The following is a 16,446-nucleotide window of genomic DNA, read 5'->3' as shown; positions in this document are numbered from 1 at the left end:
AATTGATATTCGGACAGAACTCTCCGCGCCCGAGCGGTAGTTTTTGACCGCCCGAGCGCGGTGCAATTGAGGCTCGGACATAACATTCCGCGCCCGAGCGGTAGTTTATGACCGCCCGAGTGCGGTACAAAGCATATTCGGGGGCAGAACATCTCGCGCTCGGGCGCGAGAATTCTACCGCCCGAGCGCGATAGCGGTGAGGATAAGAGTAACTTTTTTCCTCTTTTCTTCTTCAGTTTTTATTCGATAACTTCGAGAGAAAAGTTGGAAATTCGATTTCTTTCGTCCGAATCGACTTCGAAACGTTGTCCAAACGTGAAACAAATTATAGATTCGGAATCTTCGCGTTGAGAGCTTCCTTTTGAGGTAAATTTCTTCTAGTTTCAGCAGCTCTAAATATGAAAGTGCTGAAATAGCATGTATTTGAAGTCGAGATTCCTATATGTGGTAGAATAACCGACAAGAAACTAAGTTTTGAAGTCGGAATTGAATTATGTTATGATTTTGATTTGATATGAATTTTCAAAATTTCAAAAGATATTTGGAACTTATATTATTGATTTTGGATCATGTTATTGATTGAAATGAATGTGTTATTGATGTAGATATATTATTATACTGATAACTTCAAGCTACGTCAACTGGAACGAAGAATTGAGGTATGTCGTGACCGGGTAACATACGACATGTATCTGTATTATATGATATATGTTGGATTGGTTTGATTGATTGGAATGAGAATACATGTCTATATGCCTTATTTGTTGAGTTTATGTGGCATACATGACATTGTGATTTGTATATCGATGTATAAAATAAATGTTTTGTTAACACACATCGTTTGATGCATACATCGATACATGACATGCACGTTGAGCTATGATCCTTGGATACCCTGATATGATTTGATTGGATTCTGGGGTTTGTGAACACAATGCTATGTTTGGTATTACATGACCCTTAAAACATAGACATTTGTGGCCCCGACGATTGATTGAGATTTGGGGATTTGATGGCGCTTTGTCGACGCTATCATACGAGTATCCCTAATTGAGGCCGGTGAACCAGCTCGAGCATTGATTTGATAGCGATTTGTTTGATTCTGACATGTGCTCGGTGGATGGGCATTTGACCTGATACCTCCACGACATACATGCATTGCATACCATATATCATTGTTTAGATACATGTGGTATATATGATGGTTGTTCCATACGGAGCTTTGCTCACCCCCAAGGGGGCTGTTGTTGTCTTTGTGTGTGGACAATGGCAGGTACTCCAGGATATCAGGAGGCCGGAGATGGTACTTCTGGATGGAGTCACAGTTTGGACTAAGGTTTTATGTTTTGTTCCCAGTATATATATATGTATGTATATATACGGGCATGTCACGAGGATATGAGTTGTTTGTATATGATTGGTTTTGATTATGTGTGGGCGAGTTTTATGATATGAGATAAAATACTATTTTTAGTATTCAAATAAAATAATTTGGGCTCACTGTAAAGAAAATTTAAATTCGTTTTCCGCTGTAATTAATTAACTCTAATCAGATTGCGTTGTAATAACGATTAGGAGTTAAGGGCCCCACATTGTATGGTATCAGAGCATAGCTGGGAATGCTGATTGAGTTTTGTGTACACTGGAATAGGCACAAATGAATTGTGCGTATGTGTTTGATTTATTTGTATTACTTGCTCCTACTTGATTTAGTTTGAGTAAGTTATTGATGAGATTGATTATATGAGATGATGAAATTGATATTGATTTGTGATATTTATCCTCTGATTTGTAGATGGATCACACAAATGAAACTGCGAGTAGCAGTACTGAGAGGATAGTTGGGCAATTTGAAGAATTGTCCATGGATATAGTGATGGCTCGATTCCAGGATCTGAAACCACCGAGGTTCTTTGGCACTGAGAGTGCAGAAAGAGCAGAGGCTTGGTTAAAGGATATCGAGCATTTGTTTAATATTGTTGAATATTCCAAGGCTCGGAGACTGAAACTTGCTCTCTATCAGTTGAAAGACCGAGCAAAATCTTGGTGGGAAGCCGCTGAGATTGGATTGAAAGAAGCCGGGATTGAAGTCACATGGGATGTCTTCAAGGCCCAATTTTTGGAGCAGTATTCCCCTCCTTCCTATTATACTGCCCAAGAGAATGAATTCAATAGTCTGCAGCAAGGAACGATGACTGTTGCAGAGTATGCTTCAAAGTTTTCTACTCTGTTGAAGTATGCACCTCACGTAGCTGGGAATGCAAAAGCAAAATATAACAGGTTTGTAAATGGATTGCATCTTGCTTTATATACTTTTGTTGTTTCTGGATTGCCTACCAGCTACGCAGAGGCGGTTGAACGAGCCAAGGCAGCCGAGGCTGGACTCAGGCGAGGAGGTCCACAGTATACTCCACCACCAGTGTTAGCTCAGCAGCCTACATTGCGCCCGAGAGATAAAAAGTTCAAGAAGACTGGAACTGTTTATTCGTCTTCTTCGAGTTCGAGTGGATCTCAGAGAGGGAGTCATGTGATTGCTCCTTATTGTAGTCATTGTGGGGGTAAACATACTATCGAGCAGTGTCGAGGTATGTTTGGCACTTGTTATCAGTGTGGGCAGGAAGGCCATTTCTCTCGAGTATGTCCGAACAGGGGTACGACTTCTTCCCAACCCCAGCCAGGATTTAGAGGTGGCCCTAGTATGATGAGACCTGATGTTCCTGTTCCCTCTTTTCAGCAGTCGAGTGTCCCACGATATCGAGGACCAGGTGGTCAGACTGCTCAAGTTCCTCCTCAAGTAAGAGTGTATGCTATGACGGAGAATCAGGCGAAGGAAGCTCCTGGTTGTGTGATTGCAGGTATTTGCATGCTTTGCGATTATCCTGCACGTGTTTTATTTGATACAGGAGCATCTCATTCATTCATATATCATGCATTTGTTGCATCTCACGGTATTGAGTGTACCCCATTGTATGATACATTATCGATAGCCACGCCAGCAGAAAAGATTATTTTGTCTGAGCAAATTGTGCATAATTGTGTATTGATATATGAGGATAATGTGATATTCTTGAATTTGATTGTCCTCCCAATGCACGACTTTGATTGTATTGTTGGCATGGATATCTTGACGATAAATCGAGCTACTGTTGATTGTTTTCATGGAGTGATTCGATTTCGACCGATTGATGGACCCAAGTGGAATTTTTATGGCAAGGGTTCTCAAGCCAAAATTCCATTGGTATCCTCTTTGGAAATGTCTCGACTTTTGACTAGCGGAGATGAAGGTTATCTTATCTACGCTATTGATGTCTCTAAAAAGGAGCCTTCTTTATCTGAAATTCCTGTTACGAAAGAGTTTCCAGATGTATTTCTTGATGAGATTCCTGATTTTCCTCCTCATCAAGAAGTAGAGTTTAGTATTGATCTTGTGCCGGGGACTGCTCCCATATCTAAAGCTCCCTATCGCATGGCAACATTGGAATTGAAAGAATTGAAAGAACAATTACAGGATCTTCTCGATAAGGGATATATTCGACCGAATGTATCACCTTGGGGAGCTCCAGTTTTATTTGTTCGGAAGAAAGATGGTACTATGCGAATGTGTATCGACTATAGACAACTGAATCGGGCTACTGTGAAAAACAAGTACTCACTTCCTCGTATTGATGACTTATTTGATCAGCTTCAGGGTACTTCTGTATACTCTAAGATTGATCTTCGTTCTGGATATCATCAAGTACGAGTTCGAGATGAAGATGTGCCCAAAACTGCTTTTCGTACGAGGTATGGCCACTATGAGTTTTTGATTATGCCTTTTGGTCTCCCGAATGCTCCTGCTGTCTTTATGGATCTAATGAATCGCGTCTTTCGAGATTATCTTGACTGATTCGTTATTGTATTTATCGATGATATTCTTGTATATTCGAAATCAAAAAAGGAGCATACTGAACATCTGAGACTGGTGCTTCAAACTCTTCGTACTAGTCATTTATATGCTAAATTGTCCAAATGTGAATTCTGGATGGACAAAGTGATATTTTTGGGCCACGTCATTTCGAGACATGGCATATCTGTTGATCCTGCGAAGGTCGAAGCTGTATTGAATTGGCCAAGACCTACGAATGTTCCTGAGATCCGTAGCTTCATGGGTTTAGCTGGATATTATCGTCGTTTTATTGAAGGATTTTCGAAAATAGTTAAACCTATTACTCAACTGACACAGAAGAATCAGCGATTCATTTGGTCAGATAAATGTGAAGCTAGTTTTCTTGAATTGAAGACGAGATTGATCACAGCACCTGTGCTTACTATTCCTTCAGGTACCAGAGGATTTGTGGTGTGTACAGATGCGTCTGGTAAAGGTTTGAGCTGTGTTCTGATGCAACATGGCAAAGTGGTTGCTTATGCGTCTCGTCAATTGAAATCTCATGAAACTCGTTATCCTGTTCATGATCTTGAATTGGCCGCCATTGTATTTGCTTTGAAGATTTGGCGCCATTATTTGTACGGAGAAAAGTTTGTTATCTATTCAGATCATAAGAGTCTGAAATATCTCTTTTCTCAATCTGATTTGAATATGAGGCAACGCAGGTGGATGGATCTCCTGAAGGATTTTGATTGTGATATTCAATATCACCCTGGATCGGTGAATGTTACTGCGGATGCCCTTAGTCGTAAGGTACATGATTCTGTGTTAGCATCTGTTTGTGTCGCCAAAGTACACGAGGATATATGTACTTCTGGCTGGACTTTTCACTCAAATTGGAATTCTGTCATTGTCTCAGCATTGCAAATTGAGCCGAACTTGATATCAAAAATACGAAAGGCCCAACGAAGCGATGCTCAGATCCAAAAGTCGAAAGAACTTGTATCTACAGGACATCAGTCTGGATTCCAGATTTCTTCTGATAGTTCTTTACGACTTAATGGTCGGCTGGTAGTCCCTAATGATTCTGATTTGAAATCTGCCCTTCTTCGAAAAGCACATTGTAGCAAATACAGTATTCACCCTGGAGGTCGAAAGATGTATTTGACATTGAGACCTCAATTCTGGTGGAAACGTATGAAGAAGGACATTGCTGAGTTTATTTCGAAATGTCTTGTCTGCCAGCAAGTGAAAGCCGAGAGAATGAAACCTGGAGGATTGCTCCATAGTCTTGAAATCCCGAAATGGAATTGGGAACATATTGCTATGGATTTTGTGACTCATTTACCTCGTTCGCCCAAGGGCTGTGATGCTATTTGGGTTATTATTGATCGGCTTTCGAAATCTGCACATTTCATTCCGTATGAGCGGACTTATCCTTATAAAAGAATGACCCGTTTATACATCGAGAATATTGTGAGACTGCACGGTGTGCCAGTCTCGATTGTATCTGATCGTGATCCCAGATTTGCTTCTAAATTCTGGGGTAGTTTTCAGGAAACGATGGGTACGCGTTTGGCTATGAGCACTGCTTATCATCCTCAAACCGATGGCCAGACTGAGCGTACAATTCAAACATTGGAAGATATGTTGCGTGCGATTGTGATGGATTTCAGAATGGGATGGCAAGATGCCTTACCACTGGTTGAATTTTCTTATAATAATAGCTTTCAAACGAGTATTGGTATGGCACCGTTTGAAGCTCTATATGGGAGATGGTGTAGATCACCATTATTCTGGGATGAAATTGGTGAGAGACAATTGACTGGACCTGAAATGATACAAGAAATGAATGATAAGGTTCAGTTGATTCGACACAGAATGAAAGCTGCTCAGGATCGTCAAACGAGTTATGCGAACAAACGAAGACGACCCTTAGAATTCCAGAAATGTGACAAAGTGTTTTTGAAAATATCTCCCTTTAGAGGCACTGTTCGATTCGGCATGCGAGGGAAATTATCTCCTCGATATGTTGGTCCATATGAGATCCTTGATCGTGTTGGTGATCTTGCTTATCGATTGGCATTGCCACCAGCTCTATCTGCCATTCACGATGTATTTCATGTTTCTATACTGAGTAAATATGAACCAGATCCATCACATGTACTTGCACCTGATGAGGTTGAATTTGATCCTTCTCTTTTCTATGTTGAACAACCTGTTCGCATTATGGATCGAAAGGAAAAGATATTGCGAAATAAATCGATTCCGCTAGTTCGAGTGCCATGGACATGGCATGGTGTGGAAGAGTCGACGTGGGAATTGGAGAGCAAGATGCGAGATTCATATCCACATTTGTTTGATTATCTTCCATCTGTTCCATTGTATTCAATGTATACTGATCCGTTTACTGATTTTAGTTTTGATATGTACTATAACTAGTGATATATATATGTTTGCCAATGTTATGTATATAGAGATGCTTGAGATTTCGAGGACGAAATCTTTTAAGTGGGGGAGAAATGTAAGGACCGTGTATCGTATTATCGTAAATCCTATGTTGATTATCGATAATTTATGAAATTGTCATGTGATTATGTATATAAGGTATATCATGACAATGGAAAATGAGAAAATAAGTGTTAATAATGAAATATCGTACTAGATATTGATTAATTAACAGAATTGTAGTTGTAAGAACTCGAGTGGAGAAGCCGGACGCCAATATAATACAAAACCGATATTTTGGACAGAACGTGTGGCGCCCGAGCGGTAGAAAATGACCGCCCGAGCGCCAGTGTGGAACAAATTGATATTCGGACAGAACTCTCCGCGCCCGAGCGGTAGTTTTTGACCGCCCGAGCGCGGCGCAGTTGAGGCTCGGGCAGAACATTCCGCGCCCGAGCGGTAGTTTATGACCGCCCGAGCGCGGTACAAAGCATACTCGGGGGCAGAACATCTCGCGCTCGGGCGCGAGAATTCTACCGCCTGAGCGCGATAGCGGTGAGGATAAGAGTAACTTTTTTCCTCTTTTCTTCTTCATTTTTTATTCGATAACTTCGAGAGAAAAGTTGGAAATTCGATTTCTTTCGTCCGAATCGACTTCGAAACGTTGTCCAAACGTGAAACAAATTATAGATTCGGAATCTTCGCGTTGAGAGCTTCCTTTTGAGGTAAATTTCTTCTAGTTTCAGCAGCTCTAAATATGAAAGTGCTGAAATAGCATGTATTTGAAGTCGAGATTCCTATATGTGGTAGAATAACCGACAAGAAACTAAGTTTTGAAGTCGGAATTGAATTATGTTATGATTTTGATTTGATATGAATTTTCAAAATTTCAAAAGATATTTGGAACTTATATTATTGATTTTGGATCATGTTATTGATTGAAATGAATGTGTTATTGATGTAGATATATTATTATACTGATAACTTCAAGCTACATCAACTGGAACGAAGAATTGAGGTATGTTGCGACCGGGTAACATACAACATGTATCTGTATTATATGATATATGTTGGATTGGTTTGATTGATTGGAATGAGAATACATGTCTATATGCCTTATTTGTTGAGTTTATGTGGCATACATGACATTGTGATTTGAATATCGATGTATAAAATAAATGTTTTGTTAACACACATCGTTTGATACATACATCGATACATGACATGCACGTTGAGCTATGATCCTTGGATACCCTGATATGATTTGATTGGTTTCTGGGGTTTGTGAACACAATGCTATGTTTGGTATTACATGACCCTTAAAACATAGACATTTGTGGCCCCGACGATTGATTGAGATTTGGGGATTTGATGGCGCTTTGTCGACGCTATCATACGAGTATCCCTAATTGAGGCCGGTGAACCAGCTCGAGCATTGATTTGATAGCGATTTGTTTGATTCTGACATGTGCTCGGTGGATGGGCATTTGACCTGATACCTCCACGACATACATGCATTGCATACCATATATCATTGTTTAGATACATGTGGTATATATGATGGTTGTTCCATACGGAGCTTTGCTCACCCCCAAGGGGGCTGCTGTTGTTGTCTTTGTGTGTGGACAATGGCAGGTACTCCAGGATATCAGGAGGCCGGAGAGGGTACTTCTTGATGGAGTCACAGTTTGGACTAAGGTTTTATGTTTTGTTCCCAGTATATATACATATGTATGTATATATACGGGCATGTCACGAGGATATGAGTTGTTTGTATATGATTGGTTTTGATTATGTGTGGGCGAGTTTTATGATATGAGATAAAATACTATTTTTAGTATTCAAATAAAATAATTTGGGCTCATTGTAAAGAAAATTTAAATTCGTTTTCTGCTGTAATTAATTAACCCTAATCAGATTACGTTGTAATAACGATTAGGAGTTAAGGGCCCCACAGAAAGTAAAATCAGATTTTAAGATTACAATCTAAAATGAATCTTTCAGATCAAATATTTTGAAATGTTGGTCAAAAGTAACAAAATGATGTGAACAAAAAGTATTGATTAACATGTCAATGTTGATGTTCCGGGACATTTTGTGCTCTACAAAATATATCAGCATTGGAAGCAAAAGAAACATATTCTTCTCATACTCATAACGTAAAAAGTTCTGTATTTGCAATCTGTCAAGTTTCACAACAACGATCCTAAATTTTCTCAACTTGAAATCAATTATCAATGCTTATTGTGGAACTAACATCCGAAGAAACAACTGCAATGATACAAAGAGCACAAAAATCAGAAACCAACTTGTCAATAACGCTTTAAAGGGAGGAGAATGAAACAAAGAGTGCAGCCAGTTATTGTCATTAAATTGGTATAACCAACAGTTTTGATGATAGTTGTCCACATGGAAATGGAAACAAAGAGATCACAATCCACAAAAATAAAAGCCACTACACAGAAAAATTTCCAATTTACCTTCTTTTGCAAAAGCTTTTCGAGCTCCTCTTTCAGCTTGAGATAACACTCTGACAAACTCGGATCCATGAAGAAGTCAATATATCCACCCAACATCTTCAAATTGCCTGCCTGAGACACCAAAATCCGATATTAAAATGAGATCATAATTTATATGATGATATGTTCCAAAAAAGGATTTGAAGACACAGAACCCTACCATACCACCACAGTCAATGCCACCACCAAAAAGGATCAAAATGGAATCAGATACTCCAGTCGAATCACGTATGAATACTGTATTGACTTTCACCTTCTCACCAAAAACCAACCACGGGTATGGGATTGTTTGATAACGAGCGTTTACAGAATTCTAGACCAAATGAGAATCATGTAAAACCATTAGATAACGCTAGTGGAATAGCAATAAACAGATCCCATTCATTACTTTCCATAAGATCAAACCAGTAGATAATAAAAAAGCGAGGTCCCTTGTCTAGAAGATGAATAAGAAAATTAAAGTAATCAAACATTAGCAAACTCACAATCTGGAATGACTATAAGTAAAGTTAGACACAAATAAATTACCTGCTTTATGAAAAGATACAAGAAATGTTGCCGTCTTTTTTTTAAAAAAAAAATTAATAGTTAACATATGCATGCACCTGATATGATTCCAACCTGGGTTCCACGACTAAAGAAACCTATATCCACCTAGTGGTGTTAACAGGCCGGGGATGGGGAGGGAATGGGGGTAAGATAAAAGCCAAACCAATCTATACCAGTAGAATCAACCTTGTATAAATGAGTTCAATGATTTGTTTATTTCTTAATACATAAGACAGCTACATTTTTAAATAGATGAGCCAATTCACTTATGTTACTTATGTTACCATTTAAATTTTTAGCCAATGTTCAAAACAGTTTGGTTTGTTTCCTCCGGAAAAAAAAGTCTGGTCTGTAAGTGTTCCTCTTTATGCATTACAAACTTAACTTTTTTATTTTCCCAAAACAAAACAAATAAATTATATTTTATGTGGGATTTACTTATTGTCAGTAACCAAAACTCTCAATTATAAAACAATTTTTTTTACAGATATATAATATTTAGATGTTATCAATTAAAGCTCACTACCCAATTTTTTTTTTTGAAAAAGGTGTTATTTTGCAACCACATGCATGAAATTTGTATTCCTCTAGGTGTTATTTTGCAACCACGTGCATGAAATTTGTATTCCTCTAATAACAATAGATAACCAAGTCTTGGGACATACCGCATAGAGAAAAACCTGGCCATCATCCATTGTCTTGAAAGACATCGATGTTTCCCTGTGCTGCACATAATAAGAAATAATCGATCTACTAGACTATTTAGTTGCTTAACCTCAATAAAAGCAACATATTATACCCACCACAACAGAAGCAATTCCAGGGAATAGACCAGAACATATTACAGCACGAACCAAAGACTGGTTGTGACTTAATCTGTTATTGATTGATCCATCTTCGTCAAGCAACTGAGCATCTTTCAAAATGTAAGTGAACTGCTTACGAAGAGAATGGATAGCTTGAAGAGTCTGGACAGAAAGGAAGTTTCTCCAGCAATATTCATATGCAGAACCTTCTCTTTCTGCTTCCTTCCATCCTTCATAGGCACGAACAAGAGCCATATGATCACTATAGTCCTTAGCAGAGAATCTAGACTTGGCAGAGCCTGCTAACTGCGTCAAAGAAAGTGAAGTGAGCAATGTCATAAATCGTCCCATAAAGATGCAAGGCCCCATTATACAATAAAGAGCAAGATAATTTAAGTAAAAACAGTCTTAAGCATGACAATAAATCCAATAAAAGATGCTCATCCAGATTGCGACATATTAAAAATTCAGGCATATTTTGAGAGGGATCCTGATAGAAAAGAAAAGCATCAAAATTAACTACTTGGATGTCCAGGTTCATGAATAGGGTGTATGTATGTTGAAAAGCATTTTTTATGCGTCCATATTTATCAGACAATGGTATGGAAACAACATCCTTGATGAGACAACTAAGGTGTTTGGCAAGTCAAAACCAAAATATAGGACCGCGGTGTAGCACATAAAACAACACAGAAGTACTTTTGTTCAGTCAAAGCCTTTTATACAACAGTAGCTTCTAAGCCACATGGCCCAATGTCGAGTACACAATAAAAACAGGACATATTACTCAGCATAAAATATAAATTCACAAAACTAGGGAATAGATGTTGGAAAAGTTGGATGTCAGACAAACACAAGAATTATCTAAAGTTCAATCACTACATCTCAAGCTGAATACCAATGAACCAAAGAAATCAGATCCACTTCCTGGTAATAGTAACTCCTCGTGTCAGGGATATCATATTTGAGCAATAATTTATGTTATGCAGCCTCAGAAGTGTGAAGGCTTGCTAATGGCTACTGTATCAGCAACCAAATGAAACATCTATGTTTAGGTAAAAAGCAATTGAAAGCACTAACCTGAAAGGGGTAAATTAGACATTTTCAGTTTTTACCACTTTCATTTATAATTCAAGGAAAAACATATATCTCACAATTTTTTATATGAAACAATATTATATTAAATAATAAAAACTAATAGTTACAAAAAGAGGACAAGAAATTCGTAAGGTAAAAAAAGAAAAACAATAGTACTGATCATATCAACAAAAAATATAACTCCAATTCCAAACTAAATCTGAGATCGAAAAATATCGAGTCATATGCCCGGATCTTAATCTTGTCCCAATAATCTTCAACTGACCGTAGATTGTCAAAAATCCTTCTATTATGCTCAAGACAATTGATCAACAAATACAATAAACTACCACTGTCCAAAAAATTTTATCCCTCCTGCCAAGATCATGTCCAATATCTGCAACAAAAGTTCGTGCAAAGATCCTGGAACTACCCAAACCGAACACATCTCCTCCAAAGTTCTGAACCTAAGACAGCTCGAGAAAGTACCATGAATAAGTATGTGGTCCTAAGTCTCCCCATCTATCCGACAAAACACACACCAGTTCGGACAAAGAGCACAAGTAGGCCACATTTTTTGCATCATATAACAAGTTGATAGCTTACTCAGAACCGCAGTTAACGAGAATTCTTGAACCTTTGGTGGGATTAGTGCTTTCCAAATAACAAGAAAAAAGGGAAAGAAAGGAAAATTGGTGACCGGAAATAATGACTCATTGAAAGATTTAACTGAAAAAACTCTTACACTCTCCTCAACCAACCTGACCCTTTCTAAAGACCTTAGCAAAGAACTCAACACATTCACTTCCTCATCTCTTCCTCATCTCTCAATTCCCTCCAAAAATGCAAATCCTATGATAAAAAAAAAGAAAGAGAAGATTCCCTTTAATTACTGTCGTCACTAACTGGTGAAAAGCAGGACAAGTTCTAGAAATAAACTTCCATAGGCTTCTAAGTGTAACATTCCTTGTTAAGCCCACATCCCAACCATTATTTTATTGCCTGTATTTGCTCACTATAACCGTCTTTCATAACGCCTCCTCCTCAACAGAATACCTCCACCACCATTTCCCCAAAAGAGCCTTATTAAATGTTCTCAATACCCAAACCCCCTCTTTCTTTCGGTTTACATACATGCTCCCACGCAACCAGATGACAATGCAAATCTCCATCACCTCCATCCCATAAAAAATCTCCCTCATAGTCCTCTTCATAACCTCCACTACCCCTCTTGGTATCCTAAAAAGAAACATGAAGTACATTGCAAAGCATTCAACACCGCTGAAATCAAAGTTAGTCTACCCCCTAGACAAGAGCGTTCCAACTTGCTAACTTCTTCAACTTCTTAGACAAAACAGATTCCCATAATGAAATTTTCATCGGATTTCCAAATTCTCCCTCTCATTTCCAATCTCTCTGGCCAACCATTCCACTTCTACTCTGCACAATTAAGGCCCAACAAGAAGCTCTTTTCCAAATTGATCTTTAATCCTGATATTCGGTAGAATAAGTTCAATATTTCCATAAAAAAATGCAGATGATCATTATTAACAAAGAACAGAGTATCGTCCTCAAATTGAATGTGTGAAATCTCAACTTTCTTTGTATCTACTTGCAGACCCCGAATTCGGTTCATTGTCTTGGCCTCCTCAATCAAACCACCCAACACATCTACTACCAGATTAAACAGGAAAGGGGAAAGCGGATCACCTTGCTTTAGGCCTTTCTCACCCTTAAATTTACCCTTTGGTCTACCATTAACAAGAACTGAGAATGGAACAGTCGAAACACATCCTTTAATCCATTTTCTCCATCACTCTCGGAATCTCTTTTTTAGTATAACAAAATCGAAAAAGCTCCAATCCATGTTATCATATGGCATACGCCTTCTCAAAGTCGACTTTAAACACCCACCTTTTCTTTTTTTTTTCCATCTCAACTCCTCCACCAATTCATTAGCCATAAGATAACAATCAAGAATATATCTACCTCGATAAAAGCAAATCGAGTCTCCGCCATTGTGGTGTTTAAAACTTTCTTCAAGCTTACTGACAAGACTTTAGCAATAATCTTACACAAGTTGGTTGTCCAACTTATAGACCTAAAGTCTTTTACCTTAACATAATCTTGTTTCTTCGATATCAAACAAATGTATACCACGTTGGTGACACCTTTTATAATTGAACCCTCAAAAAATTCATTAAAAATCTTCAATAGACCTCTTTTTACAGTATCCCAACATTCCTGATAAAATGTCATTGTAAAACCATCTAGGCACAGAGCCTTTGAACATGCAATTATTATTAGGAACACTAGATGAATTCTAAACGTATAAATATGTAAATGAAGCAAGTGAAAACTAGACAAGCTTCTTCAAACCATGTTGTCAAGTCATACACATCAATATTAGATCAAAAATGCTAAATAATTTTCGCATGTTACAAACTGGCCAACTGATACTCTGAAAAACCAGTATGGCAATTGTTGGTGAATCATATGCCTAAGATACAAGGAGAAAACTGATGCAAAACGAGCTATGCTTACAGTAATGAGATGTTCAGAAAGCACATAACAATCAGCAAATTCATATTTTGTACACTCTCACAGAAACGATCGATTCTTCTATGTAATGGGCTTTTGATTAAAAAAGAAAGATTCCTGTCACATGAAGAATTTACATGACCTCCCATAGAATGCGAATAAGACATCTTGACATGACAAGGAATAGTGCGCAGCCAACTTACATCCTTTTTATCTTGAGGTAGAAGAAAAGGATCCCTGACACTCAGACCAGCCACAATCGTTAATACAGGGTCAAAGCAACTAAATATAGAACCCATAACTAGCATTTTCCCGAGCTTAGGATCCACTGGTAGCACTGACAAGAACTTTCCTGATCAAACAATGAAATGAAGTAAAAAACATGGGAAATGAACAGATAACATCAAAAGGCTGATGAAACAAGAATATTTGAGTGTTGAACATGTGAATGTAGTGTACATACCAAGAGGTGAAAGATTCTCACTTTCATCCAAAGCACCGATCATCTTCAAAAATTCAACAGCATTTTTCACCTGAAATGTCCAACAGGCAAACAATCAATAAAAACACACAGTGCCATGAGGATGAAAGGAAGCAGAGTAATCCCATATTCTGAGAATCGAATTAAAGCCTAATATCAGACTGAACCTGCCACTAGCACCAAACTTAGAGAGATACTAAAAGGTAAGACATGTAATAAAAAAGAACAGGAGGAATTTTCGGGTGGGTGAGAGGTGCAAAACAGAGTCAAACTAGAGAGAGGGGGGAGCACCAGAGAATGTTTAGAAGAATGCCTCAACAACTTCATATATTTTCCAGAAATAATTTGTAAAACAATTGATTTCAGTGCTATTTGTTCAACCTTATGATTTGGTGAGCTGCTGTTATGTTAAATTTCTACAATAAACTAAGGTTGGAATGTCATGTAAATCACAAATATGACAATTTTCGTCTTCAAAAGTCATAAAGCATAACTCAGACACCGACAGCTCTGTTGCAAAAGCCCTCTACCAAGCACCCTGATTGATCTAGATTCTCGCTCCATGTTGAATGCGTCAAAATTTTGGAGAGATTTTTTATTCACAATTAGGGTTAGAACTGATAAAACCATTGAACAACTAAGCTTACATTATTTGCCAAGTTGACATTTTATAACATCAATGAATAATGCAGTGCTTTTCAAATACATCAAGGGAGATAATAACGATGCAGAAGCAACAAGCATAAAAAGTACAAGATTTACCAAAATAGAAGGTCAACCCAAATTCGTATATTTTGCACGGACGATATCCACTGAACAAAACTACTTTTGAAATGAAGTTTATATGTGAAAAAGGTATTTACCGCCAACGGTTCAGGAGGCTGAAGAGCAGCAGACAAAAAATCGATAGTACTTTCAACTTGCAAACTTTTAATTTGCAGACAGAGAGAATTCAGTGGAGTTCTTAGAAGTTCAGGAAGTTGATATTCAGCAAAAGCTTCATAAACACATCTTGGATATAAGTGGTAGCACACACCTGGCTGCACACGACCTGCCCTACCCCTTCTCTGTAACCAAACAGTAGATGAAACAACAATATAGCTGCATAAGCAGAAATGTATATGATGGATGGCATCCCAAAAGAATCGAAGATATTTGAGGGAAGGGAACAAAGTCAAGTAAGCCTATGAAAGTCTAACAATATAAAAAAGACATGTATGATTAAAAAAAAGTACAGCATGGCTATGTCAGAAATACCAGCAATAACAGAACTGCATCAATCATTAAGGTGCTGTTCTATCCATCTAAAGAAACCACCTTATACAGTGGGGATTAGCAAGGACCCTAAACTTGGTTGGGAAACATTATCCATCAATTTTGAGCATCACATCCTCGTGCTACATCCAAATCGAGTGATTTATGATGTTATGAAAAATGATGAAAAGAAACTATCATTTGCATATGTCGACCATTTTGACAAACTCTGAATTGTGTTTACGGACAAATGTAAGGGCAACAGAGTATTTCTTGCTTGGGGCCTAAAAAATATGGCTGAAAAATAGGCCCAATGTAGAGAAAAATTGGGCCTTCAAAGTTATTGTGCTCTTGGTTCAAGATGTGAGTGAACATGTCACTAAAAAACCCTGAAAAATATGAGGTTTGTGATTATGGGGGCATCCGCTATTAGTGGGCCAAGTTGCGTGAAAACCCAAGTTTTGATTTTGAGGAGATGAAGTCGGATATTGAACTGAGGAGTTGACCTAATAATTGGCATTTCATAAATATTGGTAACTGACATGAGTATTCCCACCTTGTATATTGATTTCAACCAGTCTGAGTTATGCCATGAAATGTGGAGTTGGGATTTGATTTGCTTATATATCGGGATTTAATTTGCTTATATGACTACTTGGTACTTGATATTTGATAATTTCACACTTTGTGTTGGTAGTTTGATTATACATCATGATTAAGCATAGATAATTGGAAAAATAAATGTAACTCATACATTTGGCATATAAGCCTCATGCCATGACTTTCAAACCATGACCTATTGGCAATAAATGAGTCAATGATAAGGATGGTGAAAAGATTCTTGAGGTTTTGGATATGCCACGTGTCTTGTGAAGGAACTAATAGGCCAATAGCCACAGTACGCCA

The 16,446-nt window shown here is 37.9% G+C and overlaps 1 protein-coding gene across 3 annotated transcripts in view; it reads right to left on the bottom strand.

Moving 5' to 3' along the window:
* LOC142517687 (DExH-box ATP-dependent RNA helicase DExH3) overlaps positions 1-16,446 on the bottom strand; it is a 28,711-nt gene that overhangs the window by 1,667 nt on the left and 10,598 nt on the right. For all 3 annotated transcript variants that reach the window (XM_075620069.1, XM_075620070.1, XM_075620071.1), the window contains 7 exons: positions 15,150-15,353; positions 14,269-14,338; positions 14,009-14,157; positions 10,185-10,493; positions 10,047-10,106; positions 8,993-9,145; positions 8,794-8,904 (listed from right to left, as the gene is read on the bottom strand). In XM_075620069.1, the coding sequence (XP_075476184.1) occupies positions 8,794-8,904; positions 8,993-9,145; positions 10,047-10,106; positions 10,185-10,493; positions 14,009-14,157; positions 14,269-14,338; positions 15,150-15,353 (1,056 nt within the window). The remainder of the gene's footprint in view (positions 1-8,793; positions 8,905-8,992; positions 9,146-10,046; positions 10,107-10,184; positions 10,494-14,008; positions 14,158-14,268; positions 14,339-15,149; positions 15,354-16,446) is intronic.

The sequence above is a fragment of the Primulina tabacum genome, chromosome 11 (assembly GCF_025594145.1).
Source record: "Primulina tabacum isolate GXHZ01 chromosome 11, ASM2559414v2, whole genome shotgun sequence".
Taxonomy (NCBI): domain Eukaryota; kingdom Viridiplantae; phylum Streptophyta; class Magnoliopsida; order Lamiales; family Gesneriaceae; genus Primulina; species Primulina tabacum.
This window is presented reverse-complemented; position numbering and strand designations above follow the sequence as displayed.